At 43.1% G+C, this 23,226-nt stretch overlaps 1 protein-coding gene across 5 annotated transcripts in view; it reads right to left on the bottom strand.

Annotated features, from left to right (window-relative positions):
• Positions 1–23,226, bottom strand: part of znf521 (zinc finger protein 521) — an 89,765-nt gene that overhangs the window by 36,748 nt on the left and 29,791 nt on the right. For 4 of the 5 annotated variants that reach the window (XM_069692037.1, XM_069692036.1, XM_069692033.1 and 1 more), the window contains exons 4-6: positions 9,770–13,281; positions 9,523–9,607; positions 9,091–9,123 (exon numbers count right to left, since the gene is read on the bottom strand). In XM_069692037.1, coding sequence (XP_069548138.1) covers positions 9,091–9,123; positions 9,523–9,607; positions 9,770–12,925 — 3,274 coding nt within the window. In that variant the 5' untranslated portion in view covers positions 12,926–13,281. The remainder of the gene's footprint in view (positions 1–9,090; positions 9,124–9,522; positions 9,608–9,769; positions 13,282–23,226) is intronic. The other variant, XM_069692035.1, reaches the window with a different exon arrangement.

The following is a 23,226-nucleotide window of genomic DNA, read 5'->3' on the forward strand; positions in this document are numbered from 1 at the left end:
CACAGCAACCCCGGCAGAGGAGCAGAGAGAGGGGCTATAATTGACTTTTCTCCAAGCCAGCTTGGTAGTTACAGAATGTAGCATATTGGATAAGGATTGTGATTGATTATGTTGGTCTGCCATACCGATTCGTTTGATTAAATGTAACCACGGGTTTCTTTTCCAAGCCCTAATGAAGCAGCAATTTGAAACTGAGAGACTGGAGGAGGTTGAGCCAGACTGCTTTCAGCCCAACACCGTCTATCTATGTTTGTATGAGGCTTCAAAAACAGGAGTTACTGGAGTTCTGCTGTAACAAACAAAATAAAATAAAAACTTTAGAAGTCAGTTTTTTTTGGCTGATTAACACAATTAAGGACACTAGACGATTTATTAAAAAAACAAAAAACAAAACTCTTAATTCAATGCAAACACATTTCGTATTAATGCTCTGTTGCTGGTATGGCCTGAAATAATAGAAATATTTTAATGCAATGAATAATTATGTGGCGCAGATCTCTGCGGGGAAAACATACATTTCCCCACACAGCAGTAACATAACTATAATTAATATGTATGCTGGTATTGTGTAAGAGGAAGATTCTTACAATCATGATCGGGTGTTAAAAAAATGACTTCCAGTCATTCATTAGCGCTTTATAACATCATCCCACATAACACAATTCATCTCCTCCAATTTTATGTTCCGAGCCATCCCTCTGCTAGTTCGGCAGAGGGCAGGGAGGTAGGTAGGTGTGACCTCCACCGACCCTGAAACCTCTGGACAGGTGGGCGGTGGCCTACGTGCACTGTCCGTTTTGGCAGCAGTTCTCTTCCCTCCCCGGCAGGTAGCTCAGGCCATGATGAGCAGCTGGGTCGCAAACACTAAGCACATTAATATCTTCTTAATGATAACAATCATTATGGCATAAGCACCTTCCCCAAAGTGGGAAGGCTCACGGAATGTGCCAGAGTAGCATCATCGTTAAGGTAAAAAAAAAAAAAAAAAAAAAAAAAAAAACCTGAGATGAAATGACTCTTTTAATGGCCAGCAACTTACAGCCACCAGGATAATGCAGGCACTAATGTAATAATGTGATAATGAGATACATCGACGACATCAGGGAGAACAAAAACTCAATGAAACCGCTGTGAATCAATAAATGAAATCTGTACTTAAAACTAGCTCTGATACAATTACCAACGCAGACGGAACCTACATTATTCTGCATATGAATGCATCACTGACATACTTGTATGTTTTAATTAGTACAAACTACCTCTAAGACAAATTTCCTTATGCCTCACAGCTTTTTTTTTTGAGTTAGTGGAGCACTTCACCACCGTGTCTCCCTGTGCCTTTGAATCCATGAAGCGCTACACAGTATTTCCCATATACTCGCCTCATTTAATATAACTGTCAGTATTCACCTATCACAGGCCATTATCTGTCTCATCCACGTTCATTATTGAAGCTAATGATCTGTTGTCCTCTCTGCTCCCCATTGAAGGAGGACTACATTAAAAGTCTCTTACTAACTTAATTAGTAATTATAAATGTTAAAAGATTAATCAGAGAGTGAGTGGCTTAAGGTTTACGTCTCTAGGCAGTGGTGGGACAAATGGAGAGACAAAGAGGCCATGTCGCTTCAGTGTTCACACTCCACCGTCATGCTAGAAATAGAACAAGACGTTATGCAGAGAGTGGAAAGTGTAACCATTTTACCTTCAATGCAGCAATGTCACTTTTTTTTTTTTATCATTGTGTTTGCATGTGATCAGACAGAGAGGCATAAAGCTAAATATTATTTGAAGTACAAAAAATGTGATTTGAAACATGCTGAGAGAACTTGTGTGCTTTTAGCTGCCTGTAATTCTTGCAGGCAAATTTAGCATCTTGTTTCCATTCTATAATGGACATAACAAGTACTACTGTAGTTGATATAATGCTGTTACAGGAAGAAGCATTTAATATGGTAACCTATGAAGCATGCAGTACTCACATTATCTCTTTCTAACAAGATGGAAATAGATCCCCTTAATTAAATCCTGGGTGTACACTAATTCCTTACTAAATCTGCACCTCTCTGACAATTCCACATCAGCAACACCGTGCACTCCAGTAAACATATAAGTACTGATATCAACATTAAACCTTAATAACTAATAAAGCTTTCATCTAGTGAGTTCCTGTGTGATTTCCATTAATGTGAGGGGAATCGCCCAGGACCATCTCCTTGTTTTCCGGAGTATGTTGATGCTCAAGCCGGGGGCTCGGTACTCTCGGTGCAGGAGGAAAACAAGAGAGAACTTTAGTTGCGCTGGGTTGTGGAATGGTAGAGATGCAAATTTCTGCCTGAACTTCCACCACATCTGTGAGAGAAACTGCTTTACTTTAATTGGACAAGCATTTAAATGTTTCAGAGACTCAATGTGCACCGAAGACAGAGAAAATACAGAGTGCAGATTGTAAAGACAAGCAAAGATTTAACGGTAAACAATCCGTTTTGCAGCTCTGCCCTCTCTGTTTTAGAGGAGAAATGTTGGTGCTTTGACTGTTGAACAGGGAGTCGTATCACACAAGACACACAGAGTGGGGTGATGGTAGGGGCCTGGCTGGTGGCCCGCAGCACCTGAAACCTATTAAGAGAGCTTTGGAACATTCCAGAGGGTTCTTCCACTTTGGCCAGAGGGCATCGTAAAGGTCCTCTCAGAGAGGGCTGATGCGACTCAGACACTGACAAACAGGCCGCAAGGTGAACCACTAAACCCAGAATGTGATATGAATGAGCGTGACATCCCAGAATAATGCAAACTGAGGTATTTTTGTTGTCTTTAGGAAGAAAACAAGAGTCCACTGGATCCCAAACTTGGCTACAGTTTCTGCACGTAGGTTCACAAGAAGTTTGTCTTCATAAAGAAGCACTATGATTAAACACATTTACCGTTGGCAAGCAAAGCAAAACTTTTGTCAACTTTTTATCAAATGGTTTGCCATCTGGACTTAAAACAGTAAGGGGCCCAACAGTGTGCTAACACTAAAAACAAACATGCATAAACACAGACAAACTGCTGCCAAATTTCTTGGAGATAGCCATATCTTCTCTATGTGTGTGTGTATATATACTGTATGTATTTTAGTGTTACCAAGGCCCATCTCTTTGGCTAGATCTGTGTCCATGCCTCAGTGTTATGCTCACTGGGTTTAGCTCTATGGGTGTCTGTGGCCTCTCCTCTGGCCGCCCGTGTCCATTTGCTCTGCGGGTATGGCAGGCCTGAGCTGACAGATGGCCGCCCCTCTCCATTCCGCTCCAGAGTAACACAGTAACTGGTTTTTCCTCCGCCGTTGACCTTGCCACAGCCAGCCAGCTATCCAGGCTGGCACTCGGCCTGTCGAACAGGAGGGTAATGAAGTCCAGCGCTGCTCACATGATTATTAAGGCTTTGACGCTGGGGGGCCTTTCAGAACCCTATTCCCCTCCCCTCTCCTCCCCTGTCTGCCATTCACACAGCCAAAGTTTGATGAGGATAGTCATTCGTTACATGGTACTTTGGAAAACCACCATTGTGCTCCATAAAGAGAGCTAAAACTTTTTTACCGAACTCTTTTGGAGTTTGTTTGTATTCTAAAACAAACCTCCCTGCCCCTATGAAGTGTACTTAACAGCAGGTTAGAGAACAACACTGGAACTCTTTCCTATTCAGCAGCATATGATAGCTACCGGTGTCGCCGTGCACATGCCATTCCAGAAACACACCAAGTAAGAGCCACTACACAAAGTTAGGTCAGATCTGTCACACTACTATTGGTGCCGACAACCTCTAAAAGCAATGCAGTTCAGCGGCCGCGGGCCATTTTGCTCTCACTGTAATTCTCCCTTACCACAAGCATCTCTAGGCACGCCTGGAACCCCAATCCCATCAGGGCCCAACTGGGATTTGAGAGGTGTAGGTTGCAGCTCTGACCTTTACTAAGGCAGGACTGTCTGTTTGCACTTCTCCCATAAGCCCCCCTCCAGTCAGACTGCTAAGCAACCCCATCAGACCAGGGGTGCGCATGCACCTCCGGCCTTGGTGACATCTCAGAGACCATGGGGAGGTGGAGTAATGCAGAGGTTAATTCTGATCATCCAGTATTTATGGGCTTCACTTCAGAACAAGGGTTGGCATTAACACTCTAAAGGAGACATCTCTTCTGGATATCAATAAAACATAGCAGAAGGACAGAAGGAGGCTACCTTTATTCAGGTTGTGCAAGTTCCCAACTTATAGACAACGTCTTTAAATTCAATCTAAATATGCATAAGTTATTCAAATCTAAATTATCGTATTAAGATTGTAATTTACGTTGTATAGTAATTAACCAGCCAATCACTGAGAGGAATTTGCCCCAAGTCGCCATGGTGACATCAACCTACCAATTGCAATGCAGTAAGGGGCAGCAAGTGTTCGCTCGGAGTTTGTACAAACAGGCTGTATGAACTGAGAGCATCAGATATTTTCTCACATGTTGGCCTAGTCTGTGAGGTGTGGGGAAATGTCAGGAAAATCAATAGATAAGGACCACATCAGACTGAGCTTGTCTGGCCTAGCAACAGAGCATCCCCATGGTGATGTCAATTACCTCTGCTTTACAACAAAAACACCAGGAAGAGCAAAACAGTCTTTGCAATGCTGTAAAACTTTTAATGCAGTCTCCTGGTTACATTGAGGAATTTGTAAGGAACTTCTTCCTTTTCTCGTTTTTCCATCCAGACAGGTAAGTAAGACAGTGAGTGTGAGAATCTTATTGATAACTCTTTTTTGCAGCTCACTCTGATTCTTATTCTCCTCATGGACCCCACATTAGTCAGGGAGAGGTATAATGTAACGAGCAGTAAGGTGCGCATAATTGCATATTAGCAGCAACACACTTGGCTGCACGGGAGGTGACTATGCTAACGAACAGAGAGGCGTTATTAATCACCAATTAATAAAAGCAGGCAGATATCACACTCACTATATGGCATGCATGGTTTCCTTTGTTTCCAGTAGCTGGTCCAAACTTGTTCTTTTATTTATTTCATAAGATTGATCCTGTTCCTGTTCTGTGTAGTTTATTGAGTTCTGACTCTGATCCAGCCCCCTAGGAGGCAAATGAGGAGTGTTTGGTCATGTTTGTTAACAGATTACATTTGTATGCTCTATATGAATGAGTCCTAGAAACGGAGGGAACACCATCAGACAGACCTGATCAAAGAGGATTATCGGAAAAGAAACAAAGAATGAAAATAACACATTCTGTTTATGCATCAGGAGTAAAAAAAAAAAAAAAAGCACTTAATGGAGTAGTAAATGTGTTGCCACCAGGGCAGAGACAGTGATGGAGACCATATAATCAACATACACTGGCCAAGTTGCTCTAGGGGCCCAAGACAAGAGGATATGTGTCAAGGATAATTTGCGGCCCTTAGCAAGAAACAAAACAAGGCTTTCAGCTTCAAATACTGTTACAGTGTGCCTCCTGTTGGTTCCACCACTAACAGCCAGCACAGTGTGTTTTGCCAGGTTGGAGCTAATATGAAAATGTGAGAGCTATGTACTAAGACAGAGGAAAATTAAGAGATAGAGAACAGAGAGGAGGAGGAGAAACTAGAGGAGAGCTAAAGGCCTCTCACTCGCTCTCCTCTTCAGCTCTGTAACGGCCCACAGTGCCTGCTTCACACAGAGCGGCCAGCTGTACAGCAAATGTGCCTTTCCCTCTCCGCCCCCAAACCTTTCCACCCCTCCAGTGCCCCCCTTTGCCTGGGCCGACCAGGCCACCGGCTCCTCTCTGTGAGAGAAAGCTCCTCCCTGACTTGGCTTCAAGCTCAGTGCTGTCACCAACCCAAAAAATCTGTAGAGGTGACCCCAAAAACACTTTTCCGGGATGTGGTTTGGTTTGCTTGTTTACAATTTTCCTTCTGAGCACTGCCACCTTGGCAGTAGATGCTTGGAATGGTCAGGAGTGAGATGAGTAGTAGATTGAAAGCAGATATAACAAAAGCAAAAAAAAAAGCAAAACCCCCTTTCACCTTCAAAACACTTTAAGACAGAGCCCATGCTTCAAAACATGTCAGGGCTCTGAAAATCCACACAGGGACATTTGAAACAGTGCGATAAATGGGCCAAACGTGCCCCCCATGAGGCTCCAAATGTCATAGTTTACACTGGGGTCAAAGTGAAGCAATGGGGTGGCATGATGGCATGCTGATAAAACCAAACAGGCTTTTGTGTCAATGAAAGACCTTCAAAGGTCCTCTTAAAAAAAAAAAAAAAAAAGATGACTTTTTGAAAGTACTATAATTTTAAATATCTTTTCCAATGCAGTTACTACAGATGAAAATAGAAAACCGTATTGATGGACAGATTTGTGTTCTAATGTTAAAGATAAATAGAAAATGAAAGGATTGATAGTGACTGCAACAGCTGAAAGCTGTATAAATCTGTGTGTCTCTGGAGAAAAATCGGACACCCTCAATTCTGTAAGTGTGCCATGCCAAAAAAACTCTAAACTAAAGAGTGGCCAGCTGTCTTCTGGCCTGCTATTAAATTGCTCCTTGGATGGTGGCGATATCATTTTTTTCTCCATAGGAGTATCACACCAGGTCCCCAAACAGAGCGACCAGCTGTACAGCAAATGTGTACTGATCCATCTGGGCCCTAGCAGGCTGCAGCCTCCATCTTAAGACACGTGGGGCCATTCACAGGCTTGGCTGGGGCTGGTCTGCAACACACCCTACTGCACCCACAGCCTCCTCCTTGCCTTTCATTTACCTCCATTATGATAGTAAATGTTGAGTAGCTGAGCACCACAACTGCCCTTTATGTCTGAACCAGGACCGTCATCATCTGAGTGTAATATCCATGCATCAAAATGTGCTGGCAATCATACAGAAGAAGCAGCCACGGCCACCTCAGCCTGATGGGAGGAGGTGAGGGTGGAGGCTCATTGCACTTGGTTTGAGGAGACTATTGTATTACAAAGGCAGCTAATATGGACTCGTCTGGGTGAGACAGGCTCAGGTTTTGTTGTTCCATACACTTAGCAGTATGGTTATGTCACGGCACATCACTATATATAGAGTTATCAGTGTGAACTGACACCATGGAGCGGGGCATGGATGAAAACAACACCCCTATGAATCCAGCGTCTGCTCCATTACCTACGCTAATAACGCTGACAGCTGAGCAGCGATGACCCCAGCCCCCTGTTTCCCCTCTCCTGTGCAGATGGCCATTAAAAGGAGAAAGTGTCCCTTTTTTCTGTAGAGAAGGTATTTAGAGCCTTTCCAAATGAGTATTTTTTTTCTCTATGTTTTTGGCCCAAACTTGCTTTTGCAGTGATTTTTGGCTGGATTGAATTTGACCATATTCTACATTAAAAGGGACAAATTCTTCTGAAGCTATGCAAGACCACAAGATTAACATTTGTAAGACAGCTAACACTTTTCTAAAAGATTATTTCCTGGGCTTTTTATGCCTTTATTTGATAGTGACAGTGGAGATAGACAGAAAATCAGGGAAATGACATGCGGTAAAGGTGATGTCAAGTGAGGATCAAACCGGAGACTCACCGCTCAGGGCCTTTGCACCCATGTAGTATGCACCCTAACCACTCAGCTACTGGGTTGCCTCAATAACTCAGCTAACACAATGCATGTTTTCCTTTATGCACCGTCAGTTAAACTCATTTTCTTTACTTTACTTTTCTCTATTCAGTTCCCTTTTTGTTTTGTTCCTCTTTGTTTGTTTGACAAGTTCATATTATGATGAGTTTTGTTTTTTCCATATTTTAGAGATCACAAAACAAATGCATCTAACAGAAACCCTTTTGAGAAGTCAGATGAAAGCCGTGATCATGTTGAATACAAAGCAATGGCATATCAGAGAAGTAAGACATCAGACAATAACCCAATCACCTATCCTCCTGTTATCTTAAGCTGTCTGAATTCCACTATTATGGGGGAACTGTGTGCTTGTGCGGCTGAAAGACATAAAATAACCAGTAGGGGGGTTTGTTTTCTACCCTCCCAGTGTGCTCCGTGCCTGCCTTTGCGAGAGAAAGGACTAATGCTGGCATGGTACTGTATTAGGCACCCCCAGTAGACTAGTGGGTGAGCAGATCGCAAAGATGAATACAAAATACACACCTACACACTCTCAGCTCGTCTCTCTCTTTTGCAAATACACCGCAGCATCAAAATCACAAATCACATGCTTCTGATTGTTTATGCACAAACAGTGGGTCCCTGATAGAATTGCCTACCGGTCCTGATAGAATTGCCCACCGTGTTTAAATTCACCTGCGCCTAGAAGCGTGTCCCAAACAGAGAGGCAGTTTGGTTCCAGATCAATGAGTCTCTCTCCCACTGAAGACAACAGATAATGCAGTGTAATGAAAGAGCCGCCAAACGAGCTGAATAAATGAATGAATAAAGGAACGTGAGACCGGAATTCAGACGCCTACTTACTGCAGGCAAGAAAACCTGTTTTCCAATTGTCTGTTCCCTATAAATTATTCTGCCTGCATACAAATGACAACAAAAGTGAAGACATTTTGAAAATGTGGAGGTTTGTGTTAAACCTGCACTCTTAGTTTAGAAATCTCATGAAAGGAAATGCAAAATTTGGTATAATTTTTTGACATATAAAGTCTAAGTCATGAAGTCCATTTTTTCAGTTGATTTGACGTCATTATAGGCACAAAGCATGAATATATGCTACCAAATGTATTCAGATCTCAGTCATCTGAACAGAGTTCTTATGTGAAGAGACACAATCAACAAACAAACAAACAAAAAATACAGCAGCAATGTGGAGATTTTTTTGAAATTGTTGGATAATATTTGGAATTTTAAACAGTTTAAATAAAATCTTTTCAGCATTTAAAATATTTCAATAATCTGTATGTTTCCACGACTTCAAACTACCTTAATTACAGAGTGGTTTGAAGTAGAGAGATTCTGCTTCACAAGCATGCACACGTACTAAATTATACCATTCACATGCATGGACAAATGAAGCTCACAGGTTTATGAATGCACAACACTGGGGATGCAGTTGATGGTCAAAATAATAAAATAATTCCACCTATTTGGTGATGTGATCCAGATACTTGTAAGCCTGAATGAGACAGGGTCAAATATTTTATTACATATATCACATCAATCCTTTGTATGTGATTCATCTTGAAAATTGAAAATTAGTAGGAAAAAACTATGTCTAAAATTGATTGATTAAAAGGATCAAATATTTGTTGTGAAGTTGGGAGAATTTTCCTTAAGGATTTGTGTGCTGTATTTATGACAGTCACACAAAATCATTCAATTTAATATTTATATGACACACCTAGTATAAAAGCCAGATTGCTTATATTTATTCTACATTTTAGAAATACTTTAGGAAATGTGGAAGAGCAGTTTTGTATTAACTACAATATACTACACAAGCACAAGTATTTTATGACTTTGTTGCAGGAGTGCAACAGAAATCATAATAGATGAAAGGGAAAGAGTTTCCTACCCAGCATGTGGTTGGCCACGTGAACTTGGATGTCCCATTCACTGTAGAACACCATCTGACATTTGATGCACTGGTACGTCTTCTTCTGTAAATTAGAGGAAAGGGATTATATTCCAGTTTTCATAAAAATAAAAACCATTACATACTAGAAATAATTTTTGCTTTTCAAATTTAATATGGTGATACAAAATGTGTAAATGTCAGCCTGTTTTTTTTATTCGCTATTTAACCTTATTCACAACAATACCTCTTCAGTTTGTGAGGGACTGGCTCTGGGCATGGGGGACACCTGGGGAGTCTTGAGCTGCCCGCTATTGCTGTCACCACCCTGTTCCCGATGCACTGTCTGGATGTGGTTTTGCAACTCGGCTTCAGTCTCAAACTTCACGTTGCAGCTGGAGCACCGCGTCTTGGCTGCGGAGGATGACGATGTGGAAGAGGATGAAGACGATGAAGAAACAGCTTTGCCTTTCCCATCTCCAGGACTGAGACTCTCCCCCTGGATCCATGCGGCAGCAGTGGTTGCTGGAGTGGTGGCTCCACCATGCTGCTGCTGTTGCCGTCCTCCATTCACTGTTGGGCTGGAGCTCTTGGAGCCAGCGGCCGTCACACAGGATGCACACAGTCCGTAAGGCAGTCCGTTGATGTCCAGCTTCACCAGGTCTTGTTTGGACCGGAAATCTTTGAGGCAAGAGGCACACTTGAAAAGTTTTTGGAGGTGGTATGGCTGCTGGTTATGAGACATGGCATTGCTGCGAACCAAAGGTTGGTTGCCAGACATTGTGCCTGTCTTTTGCATGTGGAAAGTACCATGGATCTTGAGCTCCAACGTGGAGGTGACTGTCTGCATGCACACAACACAACGGAAACCCGTCAGGGAGTTCCTCAGGTCAGGGTGCATCTGGCAATGCTCCAGGAAGTCCTCCTCACTGTGCAGTGGCATCTTACAAATGCGGCAGCTGCCTGTGTCCAGACTCTTGCTATGGGTGACCTTGTGCTCAGTCAGGGTGAGCAAGGAAGGGAAGCGCTCCCCACAGATGGGACACATGTAATGTTTGACAGGCCCAAGGTGGGTCTGCATATGCTCCCTCAGCCCAGCCTCGGAGAAGAAGGTACGGGAGCAGACATTGCACTTGTGGGTGCCCTTGATCATTTCAGCTTTCCTTTTCACCATGGCACTCTCACCAGGACGTATATTGTGATCTCTCAACTGGTGGTTGGTGAGGAGTGACTCCATGGTGTAAGATGCCCCACAAATGTCACACCCATACATCGGATCTGCAGTGTCCACCTCTTCCTCACTTCCATCATGGCTGTTGTGGGACTCCACCACAGATACCACCGCAGCCCCTGGACCATGGCTGTTAGTTAAGAGGCCCTGTAGCTCAGCATCTTCTTTACGCTTACCATCTCCACCACTTACAGTAGAGCCATTAGCACCACAGTTCTGTGTCTTTCCCTCATACACACAGTGTTTCTCCCTCAAATGCTTCTCCAGAAGGACAATGGCATGGAAGGCCTTGCTGCAGAAGCGGCAGTTATATTTCTTGCTGTGGGTGGTGATGTGGCACTGGAGCTCCACCTCTGTGCCAAAGGACTCGCCACAGAAGATGCAGCGGTGGGCACGGCCCTGGTTTTCCAGATGGCTGTGTTTCACGTGCAGCTGTAGGTCAGTCTCGTGCCTGAAGTCCCAGTTGCAGGAGGTACAGCGATACACCTTCTTCTCGTTGCTGTGCTTTACAGCAAGGTGGAGCTGCGTGGATACCTTTGAGTCAAAGACTTCTTGGCATAGAGTGCAACGAAAGAACACAAAAGTATGCATGTCAAGAAGGTGCTTCTGCAGATCGTCCACTGAAGTGAACTGCTTGTCACAGCTCTCACAGATGTAATACGTGGAGGTAATAGTGAAGTGAATTGTCACATGCTTCAGCAGGGATTCTTGGTTGGGAAACTCCTTGTTGCACTGTGGACAGGTAAGTTGAGGCTGCAGACCATCCAAATGAGTTTTGAGGTGAGTCTGGAAAAGGTCTAAGCTTGTATACTTGGCTCCACACTGGTTACATATGAACTCACTGGTAGTGCGTGAGGCTGAGCCACCTTGTTTTAACATGGCAGTTTGTTCCACAGATATTGGTGAGGAGGGGCTGAGGGTGCGCAGGGACTTCTTCCCATTGTTGATGTAGTTTAGAGCAAGTGGAATGTTCTTGTGATTCTCCTTGATGTGCTTGTTGAGCTTCAGAACACTGTTGAATATGGGAGAATTGGTGCAGTACGAACAGGAGTACACCTCTACTATAGGCTCCTTGGGAGTTACAGCCAAGGGGGAGTCAAAGCGAAGGCTTCCCCCATCACAGTGAGTCTGACGGACATGCTCTTCCAAGGTAGCCTCTGTCAAGAACCCCATGAAGCATTGGGGGCAGAAGAAGGCATTGCTCTCCTTGGCCACGGGACTGGGAAAGCCATGGGAGCAGCGGATGTGTTCCTGGAGAGCGTTTAGGTCACTCAACACCTCTGGGCAGAAGTTGCACTGAAGGAGGGCATCGGGCAAGCTGGCTAACAGGGCGGCATGGTCTTCTGCATTGTGGACCTGCTTCAGGTGTTCATTCAGATTTAGTAAAGAGGGAAGAACCTCCAAACAAAATTGGCAAGTGTGAGCCTGCTCTGGCTTGTCCAGATGCATGGTTCGTAGATGAATTTGAAGCACAGCCAAACTGGAGAATACTTGCTTGTTGCAGTAGATGCAACTGTAGGAGACTTTAGGCTGTTTAGAAGAACGTCCTCCCATTTCTGATGTGTTCTGAGCAGCCCTCTTTCTCCTTCCCCTCGTTTTGGGCACAGGCGGCGCTGTCTCCACCATTGTGGAGCTGTCGACAGAGAGGTTGGAGTCAGGAGTGGTGCTAGAGACAGAGGTGTAGCCCACAGTCAGCAAGGAAGGGCTGTTACTATGGTTACTAGATTCAGGGAGCTGGTGGATGTCCATGTGAGCATAGAGGTCCTCAACAGACAAAAAGTGTTCAGAGCAGATAGCACAGGTGTGGCCCTTTCTGTCTCTGCTGTGGGCCTGGTCAATGTGGGTCAGCAGGGTGCCCTCATCACTGAAGGGCTCATGGCAGTAGATGCACTGCAGGGTAGCACCCAGCCCTCCATCCTCTGATGGAGAGCACTCAGGGTGGCACTCTGCGATGTGCCTCTGGAGCTCTTCAGGGACATCAAAGCCTTCCTCACAACGGCTGCATTTACGAGTTTCTTTCAGCTTCCACTCATCAGCTCTAGAGAGGCCAGAGCCGCTGCCATCTTTGCCCCTTTCGTGTACTTGCATGTGGCCGTGGAGAGAGCTGGAAGAAAGGAAGCCTCGACGGCACACAGGGCACTTATGGGGTTTGTTGGAGGCGTGAGTTTTCATGTGGATTTTGAGGTGATCGCTGCGGGAGAAGGCAGAGTCACACTCTCCACAGTGGTACTTCTTATCACCAGTGTGTAGCTTCACGTGTCTATCTCGGCTGCGCTTGTGTTTGAACAAGCGGCTGCAAAATGTACAACTGAACGGGAGTTTGTCGCCGTGGCTCTGTTCGTGACGCTTGAGGAAGCTTAAGCGACTGAAGGACTTGTCACAGAACTGGCATGGGTATGGAAGGCCAGGGCCCCCTTCGTCCTCGCCGAAATCATAGTCCTCACAGTGTCCTGGAGAAGTCTGATCCTTACTGGAGGGAGATGATGCTGGCCAAGAACACGATGGGTCATCCTCAAGATCGGCACCGTCTGGAGAAGAACACAGAAAGATTGAAAAATAGAGGGAAGAGGGTATATGGGGCAAGGGGGGAAAAGATGGAAAGAGAAGGAGAGAGTGAGTTGGAGAGGTGTTCCGTAAGACTGTATTAGTAAATCATTTGTCTCACTCTTTTGAACAGAAAAGGTGGACCACCATGGTGTTATTTGTCAGTAATTATAAGGTTATGGTGCATGACTTTCAAATTCTTTGCAATGTAGACCATTTTTACTTCAGCGGAAACAATACCTCTCCTTAGGTGTTATCTAAAAAGTTACATTTAAATATGCAATTTAAAGTATAATTAGAGAAGAGAATAAGTGGAAATACTTTTACTACAATTAACCTTGTATGTGGCCGTGTAATGGCTTAGCCCACTGTGACTCAAAACACAATTTCTCTGACATTTAAAGCCAACACAAGACAATAGGTGTACTTTAGGATGTAAGCCCTGCATGAGGTAAATTAGAACATTTCTATTATTTCTGAACAATTACTAGAATATCTTTGGAAAACAAGAGCCCTTGGAATGACCTTAAGACAAAAGAAAAACAGGCAAAAGCAGTGTTCAAGAATGAAACAGAAGATTAAATGTGCAATTTAGATCAGAGCTACGCACAGCCTTTGGGAACTCTGCTGCTGCAAAAAGGATGATTTTCATTTTCAAACAGTGGCCTTTCAGAACATCAGTCAATAGATATCAGATTATAGGATATGCATTATTACCTTATTTGTCTGTGTGGTCTGTGCTAAGCTGTGAGGCAACTGATCCTGGATGGATGAATGTGCCATGTGTTGATGCATTGGGAGGAGGGGGCGGGGGTCTAGGAGGGAACAGGGAAACGGATAGGGAAAGACAACCGAGTGGCTAACTATCTCACTCAAGGACAAGCAGGTGCAGAGAATGACCCGGGAACACCAGTGCTGATAATACAGTCCCCGTGCTTTTTACAATTACTTTAATGTGTCCCCATTCAAATCTCTTCTTTGCCGACATTCCAATCCACTGGTTCACTGTAGTCTGCACAGTGATATGAATGGAAAACAGAGAGCGCTACTTTCCACAAGTTCAAAAGGTTGCAGACCACTTCTTCCCTCTGCCGAATTCTAAGTGCTGTGAACTTCCTTACCTAAATGAAACAACGTAATCCCAACCCCTTCAGAAGAAAAGTGTGTCAAAAGGCCATAACTTGGAATGGGAAAAACAAGAGGAAACTGCAAAGATTTATGAGAGGGACGAAGGAAAACCATGAGCTCTTTCCAGGATCCAACCTCTGTACTCTACTTCAGCTGACAAATCTAAGTCTCTCTCTCTCTCCCCCTTTCTGTTGTTTTTGCTGGGAGATCTGCCCTTTGTCAGGATATCATGCCCTCTCTGAGCACTTACCCCCATCAGGGCCTATCTTCAGGAAACAGATGGGGTCGGAGGCCATTCCCTTGCCCCTCCAAACTGCTGAAAGCGGCACATTGAGAGCCCACCTCCACACCGTGGCCCTCCCGGAAACCTCCCACCCCTGGCAAGGCGCCCACTCTGCACACACATCTCACTCAAGGAGTGAACCTTGCCTGATTTACTTGCTTTATCTCTGGTACATGCCTCAATGTTTTCTCTCTTTCTCATTCTCTCTGGTTTGAGGGAGGATGGGTGACTCAGTGCTATGCCCTCCTCCACAGAGGGGGCGGATCTGCCCTATCTCATATTGCCTCTCAGGGTATAGGAGAAGAAGACAGTGCAAGAAGAATGACCCCAGCCAATGCCTTACAGTCAAACATATTGGCTTCGAGACAATAGTATAAAACAAACAAATAAATGGGCCCGTATACAAGGCTAAATGAAATTCTACTGTCTTAAATGAGGATGTCTTTGCCTTGAGACATTGCTTAGCTGTCAGGACAACCTCATTCCATTTTTGTTGTTTGTTTACTTGATGTATATTATTTATTTAGTGCTTTAGTCTAATAACAGACATACATAAAGTCATATCTGTGGGGGACATGTGGGAGTCACAAACATTGCCTGAGTTAAATTAGCAGAGAGAAAATGTTTAGATGGGTAAATATCTGTTATTATCAGGTTTGTGAAATATTGCAGAAGCTGTATATCATAAAACAGACTATTCATAATATTACAGTGTAATAATTTAATTAATTTGCCTCTGGGTTGCACTTATTGTACCACCCAGAGTATCATCACACCAGTTATCAAATATGTTGTATGTGAAACATAATTCCTGCTTCTGTAATGCACATACAGATACAATTGTACAATTACCACAGTTTTACTCTATCTCTCACCCGCCCCACACCTCCCAACGCACACACACACACACACACACACACACACACACACACACACACACACACACACACACACACACACACACACACAGCGACTTTGTAATACACACAAGAGAACATGAGTATACACACTGCACACTTACTCACATTAACAAACATATACACGTGCACACATAGCATGTACACATAGAATGCACAGATACAAGCGCAGTGGCCGAAACAAGTGTGTGAACAACTGTAGATGAAAGAGCAATCTTCCTCGGGAGACCTCAAGAGGAAAGAGAGAGAGAAACTTGTTTTTTTTTCCCTTCTTCACCCAGACAAGAAATGCCCAGGCCTCAGCAGCAGCCTGAGTAAATAAAAGAACGGGCCTTACTTCCCTGTCTCTCGGGCCGGGGGCCTGTGCACGCCAGCACTCTCTGTGCTGCTGCCAAAGGGGATGCTGGGGCCTGAAAAACTACACCCTGCAGCTGAAGGGCTGTCTTTGTTGGTCTGCCAAGGCCTTCCTGAGCATCCTCCAGCCAACAGCCTGTCACGTCCTGGGAGGAAGACCTCCATCTTAAGGCCTGTCCCTCTCTGGGAGTTTTGTCCCTACCCCCTCGCTCTTTCTTTTTTAAATGTCTCATATATGGAAGAAAACAAGCTCATTTGGAGTGACCCTATAGGGGATGGCATAAAATGTGTCACGGCCATTTTTACTGGGGAGATAGAAATTCCATTTCTAAGTTATGGTGCATACGAATTTTAAAAAAGATGAAAAAAAAATAATGCTTTGCCTGACATGTTCAAGGGGTCTGTCTAAAAGTATGCATTTCATAAAGACATTTGCAGTTCTATAAAAACAATTTTCCTTGTACTGCAGAAGTAACCACTAGAAATTCCACATTCACACGCAGGTCTCAGTTTCCTCTAAACCAGTCTGAACTACTCTTTGTGCACCACTTCCTCTATGTTCATTTATAGAACCCTTTCCCAGAGTAAATACTCCTGTTCAAATAGGACCCTTAATGCTGGGAACAGGTACGTTTTCCATTTCTGTACACAGAGGCAGAGATTTCAAAACCCCTGAAGAATTATTTTATTTATATAATTAATGCATTTAAAAACTCCATATTTAGTCATTAATTTTCTTAATGACATTGTGTCCCTTTGGACAATAATACATATGGTGGCAAAAAAAAATTCTGTTTTCTAAAAACTAAATGGAGCATACAATTTAAAAATAATTATTGCAATTGATTTCAAAAGTATGTAGATCTGTACCACTCCATGATAGTATGATCTAAATGTAATACCAGAGAAGCAATGAAAGAAGGATTTTTGAATTGCCAATAACTCAAATATATTAATGTCCACTGTGCGCAGCAGTGGCATAATAAATAAATTATTTGTACAAAGTTATTCATATTCAAATCCAATAAAGTCCCCCTCCAGTGAAGACTAGACTGCAAAAGTGTACAACAAATGTAAAAGTTTGATTAGCAGAATCATTTCTAATAGAAATGGGAATCTTAATGCCCATCATGTATCTCTGCCAAAACTGAAACAGTCAGAAAAGCTCAAATGAAATGTACTGGGGCTAAAGCTTCGATGCTTGGTTTAACAATTGTTGGTGTAAATACTCTAAGAAATGTTTTAAACAGGAATGGCCTTTTGCCAAAGTGTCATAAAAATCTATGATGCTTTGCAAGTACCCACAAACCCAGACATACAGCTGTCTTGCTATTTTAAAATGTTACGGATATCTTTTTACAACCATAAAATACCACAAAGAACTGCAAAAAAAAATTATTGTTTATTTTTTTTGTGCAAAATTATTAGATGCTTAAGATGTTCTGTGATGTTCTATCCATCCCTCAGTTGACCTGGCCTTTTTGGTATTGTGAAGCACTTTGTAACCTATATTTTTGAACAGAGCAAAAAATCAATAATGCAAAAGAAACCAAAAAAAACCCACTTTACTTACATAACTTCTGTACTTTTTTTTTTACATTTGTTGGCAGGCTTTTCTCATAGCTCACTTTTGTACAATGCTTGACATAATTCTTGAATTGTGATTTTATTGTTGTTATCTTGTAATAGACCCTCCTGAAACCTTTCAGGGACCGTGGTTTGGGAATAACTCACTGCCGGTGCCCGGACCGTCGTGTCTGAGGTGCTGGAAGCCGTTCATGATGGCTTATCATTGCCTGACAGCAATAGAGTGCATCTCTTCTATTTAGGAAGCCAAACTCTTATCCAGGTCCAGGACCTTATCTTATCAGAAAAGTGTTTTTGCTATCACTCATTTGCCACTTCTATAGCAAGCTAGACTTTGTTCAAAAGCCATTCTAGTGAAGCAAAGCATGGCCAAGCTTTCAGCCGCCAAACCTTATCTTCCTGTGTGTTGTACCAGAGATCTGTACGCAGTGGTTGTCATAAGAGATGTGTTTGTGTGAGTGTATTTGTGGCACATTGGGGATTGGGGATTCATTGAATAAACAAAAAGCTGACAACTTGTCTGATGTAACACCATGACCCCACTTCATATTCAGAGAGGGGATCTTTTTACAGTTACTGGGAAAAGTAGTGAGCCTTTCCCATGAGACAATGCATGTGTCATCTCAACACTTTTCCTGTTCTGATGCCCAAATAGCAGAGTGTGTCTGAACAACACGTTATCATGTACGGCCCTGTTTGTGACACAATCACTTAAGATCTAATACAGGAGGTGGCAAAAGAGGTTTTTTTTTTTTACATTAGCTAAGACTCTATTCTCTCTGACAGAGAGGTGGGGATGGGGGTGGAGAGGAGTGGTTTTTTTTTTTTTTCTGGGACAAATCCAGTCAAATGAACAAATCACGCAGTTGATTCAAGACCGAGAGCTCAGAGGACACAGAGCTATTGGAAGAGGCCCAGTGCTGGGCTTTACTCACAGTCGTCCTGCTACAGCCGCGTTATAAGACATCAAATCCAGTCAAAATGAAACACTGGATAATTCCCTGTAGCTTTAAAAAAAAAAGTGCCAAATGTCTCGATGTGGCTATTTGCACCGTGCAGCTGATTAACGCACAAGTAGTTAAAGGAGCGACTATTTACCTTTACATTTCCTATCTCAGATACTGTATTGTCTGTGCGTGTGGGTGTGGGTGTTGTGTGTATACTCAGTCTGTCTCTCTCTTTTCCTCTTTTTTTTCTTAGCAAACACAATATGTTTTTACACATCACTGAGAAATGTCAGGTCCCTCTCCCCCCTTGCCACAGATCAATCAAATCCACTATGCTACAGGATGAGAAGGAGGGGTTGTGCGAGACGACTGGAGGATCAGCGAACAAGGATGCTGTCTTTTACTGGACAAGGTAGAAAAACATTAGATGAAATAAGGATTCACTTCCCGCGGTTTCATCAGTGCCATGGCAGCAAGTTACTCTGGCCTAACATCATGTCCATGCACAGCACAACACATCCACACACACAAACATGGAGGAGAATTGTGCACACCCCCAAACTGCAGTCAATGGGGATTTTTTTCACGCAGGGCCTGACACAAAGAGCTGGAACATCAAGCGCTGTCCTGACTCTGTGGTCTGGGTGTCCATTATTCTGGCCCTCATGGCTCTGTCTCTCAACCATGGGGAAGCGGCAAACTGTCAACTACTTTGTCCACATTACCCACGTCCCCCAGCTCAGACAGGAGCACTTGGTCACTGTCCCAGAAATCACAGTGCCCCAGTGGCATCCCAGGAAAGTTAGACAAATGGAAGGCCAGAGGAAGAAAAGTAGGGCGGCCAGTCATCCTTTACTAGGCTTTTTCCTTTCTGTGATAGTGAGACACAGTAAAAAGTGGGAATTTCATCACTTATAAAGACTTACAACACTGATGTCTTGCCACCAAAATGGACAAACTGCAATCAATACTAATGGTCAATATTCACATTTCTTAAAATGAAGTAGGCTCTTTGTGCTGTGTGCATGGTCTGCCTCATTGTGTTTCTGTGAAAACTGGCATTGTGTAACAATCCATAACCGCAGTGTTTGAAGTCTAAAAGCATGTCAGAGATGACTTACAGCTGGGTAACACATTTCTTATCTTCCATAACAAACGCATATTGTTGGGTCACTGAGGTCAGCAGCACACCGATAGGGATGAACAAGACTGTAAAACTGCTGTATAATTTACGATTTGATAACTATCTTTAATTTGTTATAATTTAGACAACATAATTTCAACAAAAGGTCTTGATAAAAAAAATTAATTTACAGAGTAAGGATGTTCATTCAACCTTTATTTATACTCGAGAAATCATTGAGGGTGACCCTCATTTACAATGACCTCGAGTCATTTACAGAGCAAACAACAAATAAAAACAATGGCAGTGATCACAGCAATAAGACAATTTGACAGAGATAAGATTGTACCACAGTCGAGCTTATACTTAACCATTTACTGTTAAATGAAGGAAGATTAACCTGAAAGATGACTTAAAATCAACAAAAACATAACATAAGAAGGTTATATAAGAAGCATTAACATATAAGATATGTATTTTGAGTAGATAAAACGGAATAAAATACAGTTATATAAAACAATTACAAGCACAGGTTTGGAGATTTAAAATCAAGCAGAAATGTGGAAAAGGAATAAGGAGATTCTGTATTTTAAGGAGATTCTGTATTTTGTTCCAGGAGTCAGGTACACTAAAGTTAAAAGCAGACTTTCCCAGATCAGTCCTAATGTGTGGAACATGTAATATGAGCCAGTTAGTGGAGCGGGTCTGAATGTAGTCTTGTATCGTTACTTGGTCCTGCCTTTAGTCTCTTAGAGAACAAAGTGTTTTACCTGGGCAGGGCAAAGTAACATAGACAGGGTTAACAAGAAATTCAATTGTCAGGAGTACTTCACTTCGCTGCTTTCAAAATTAAGTCTGTTTTTTAAATGAGAAAAAAGAAATTAATGAGAGGATAAGAAAGGGGAGACATTTAATTACACCATTATTCAAAAAAGGTGAATTTGGGGTTCATAACAGGTTATTATTCAAAGTACAGTGGGTGAGCATGATGGCTTATGTTGGTGTTTTAGTGTTGCAGTTAAATTTTACTTGAAGTGTTAAAATTATTCAAAGTAGATCACACTGAAATTAAAAACATTTTTCACTTTAGCTCTGTGACATTGGATATAGTGATTTCACATCAGAAATAAATGGCCATTAGTTAAATAGATGCAAAAATAAACTCCGCAAACTTCACAATTATTTTGATAAAGTTTAATTTTCTGTATAGTTTTTTTTAATGAAAAGCAGGTCGCCATTGTAATGGTTTTGCTTTAGTAACACCAAGAGGTGATGCAGAGCAAGATGATCAGAGCCGTGTTTAGGATGTAGTTGGAACAGTTTGTGTGTGGGAGTAGGGTGGTGGCTGTGGTGTCATCTCCCCTACAACTGAACGGCTAACGGTGTGGAGCGCGAGGGACAGTTGACCACTTCAGGTAGACTTCAGCACAAACAGGAAGGAGGCTCTTCCTCAGGTCTTGGCTGGACCAGCAGCTACAGTGAGCCTCCCAGGGGGAGAGAGGAGGACGGCAATCTGTCCCCCAGCATGGCCCTTCACCGCCTGCCTCACTGCACTGGCTCTAAGGGAGTGCTGGGCCAGGTGGGACTGGACTGGAATGGGCTGGGCTTCAATAGGCAGGGGTGCCTCTATGTGTGTGTGTGTGTGTGTGTGTGTGTGTGTGTGTGTGTGTGTGTGTGTGTGTGTGTGTGTGTGTGTGTGTGTGTGTGTGTGTGTGTGTGTGTGTGTGTGTGTGTGTGTGTGTGTGTGTGTGTGTGTACTGTTCCCTCAACACTGCGGCAGACAAGGCGCAGGACCCAGTGGACAGTCAGCTAGCCAGTCAGCCAGTCAGCCACCGTGAGAGATGCTGCAGGATTGTGCTCTACTATGCTGCTACTATTACTGTATTTCCTCACTGCGCGGGAGTTTACTTGGATGCTCTTTTATTTTTCCCCACTTTTAGTTACTAACATAAATGTGATTTATGTGATCAGCTCGAAAAAGAAAAAAATGTTGTGCATATAGAAATATGCTGAGTTACTGTATGGTTGCTTCATTAAAATAGAGTTTGCACTGCAAGTTTCAAGAAACGCTATCCATTACCTAAAACCCCACACAGCACTGAGTGAATTTGGAAAATAGGGTCTAATTCTTTTTAATCAAACTACCTCAGAGTGACCCATAAAACTTGGGCTCGACTTCAAGTAAGAATTAACTTCAGACACTTGGTTTCAGTACACTGGGAATATTTTTAAAAAGCGCAGTCAGTTTGCCAAATGCCCATAAAAATTCTTATATCATCACCTCGTTTTTCTCTGCAAAAGGATGAAGAAAATCACATGCATACGGACAAACAGACCTGGCAATGAACTTGTGTTAGCTTTGGCATTAGCATTTATCAGAAAACCCTGACCCTGCCTCTTGACCCATGACCTTTGGTTCCCCTGATTAATACACTGTGGCTTCATTTGATATCTCCTCAATACCAGTCCAGCTTGTCAGTGGTAAAACAACTAGAGACAGCCCAGGAGGGAGAAGAAAACATGCATCGTGGAGACGAGAGCGGGAGGGGAAGAAAAACAAGCATCAACTCAAGCAAGACGGTGTATTTTCATGCATCCCTGTCTTAAATGTCAAGATTTCTTAACCCTCAGTGACTGCAGTGCTGACACCTCTCCAAGGTTCAACAGAAACCGCATTTATTAATAATTAGCTTAGCTGTGAGGACATGGAGTGAGAATGAGAATGAGAGAGCATGCGAGCGAGCGAGACAACTAAAATTTAAACTTCTGTCCTTTCCCGAGTGAATCGAATTTCACGACAAGTTTTTTCATTCGTCTTCATTTCTTGTTTTCCTGGTATGTTGGCCAGAATTCTGCAGGCGGCCCATGAACGAGCAATGCAGACGTCGCATCAGCCTCACTACTCCCTCCCCTCCTTAATCATGGCTCTAATACCCTCCAGATGAATAAACATCTTCATCCCCTCTCTGTTAAAGCCAGAAGGCTCCTCCACTCTCAAATCCAAGAAATGGGGAGAAAGAAAGAAAGGACGAAATGGAAAGCAGAAGAAGGAGCGCGGGAGAAGGATGACAGATGGAAGGGTGGATCAATGTCGAAATGAACCAACTGCAAAGCCATGGCAAGATTTTCTGGTTCTTCCCATAATTCGTCTGATCTATGTCCCCCTTGACACAATTATCACAGTCCTTCTAATTATTTTTTTCCTCTTAAACAGATTTCTAATGGCAGACTGTTCTTTATGATCATGGTTGTAAAGTGAAGGTTTAGAGAGCTGTTGTGCAACCTTGTCGCCTCAGACTGTGTCCACAGACTGCACAGGAAGGGGGAAGGGGGTGGAGAGGGAGGAGGCGAGGAGGGAGGGGGGTCTCTGGAGAATGGGCCAGGCCCCAGACCAGCACTTCCCTGGCCCAGTAACTGTGCCAGAATACTCATGACATGTGTGTACAGTATGTGAGCGCAAATGGCAGACAGATTTAGGGGTTTGCTTTGTTTCCCCCTCCTATTGTTTTTCTGTTGGTATCCAGGCAGCTCATCAACATATCTTAATACTAAAAGTAGTATAAAAACACACAAACACACTAAGACGCGCA

The sequence above is a fragment of the Brachyistius frenatus genome, unplaced genomic scaffold, assembly GCF_029030835.1.
Source record: "Brachyistius frenatus isolate BFR_SWC_R1_liver_20210118 unplaced genomic scaffold, ASM2903083v1 Contig_12, whole genome shotgun sequence".
NCBI classification, from domain to species: Eukaryota; Metazoa; Chordata; class Actinopteri; family Embiotocidae; genus Brachyistius; species Brachyistius frenatus.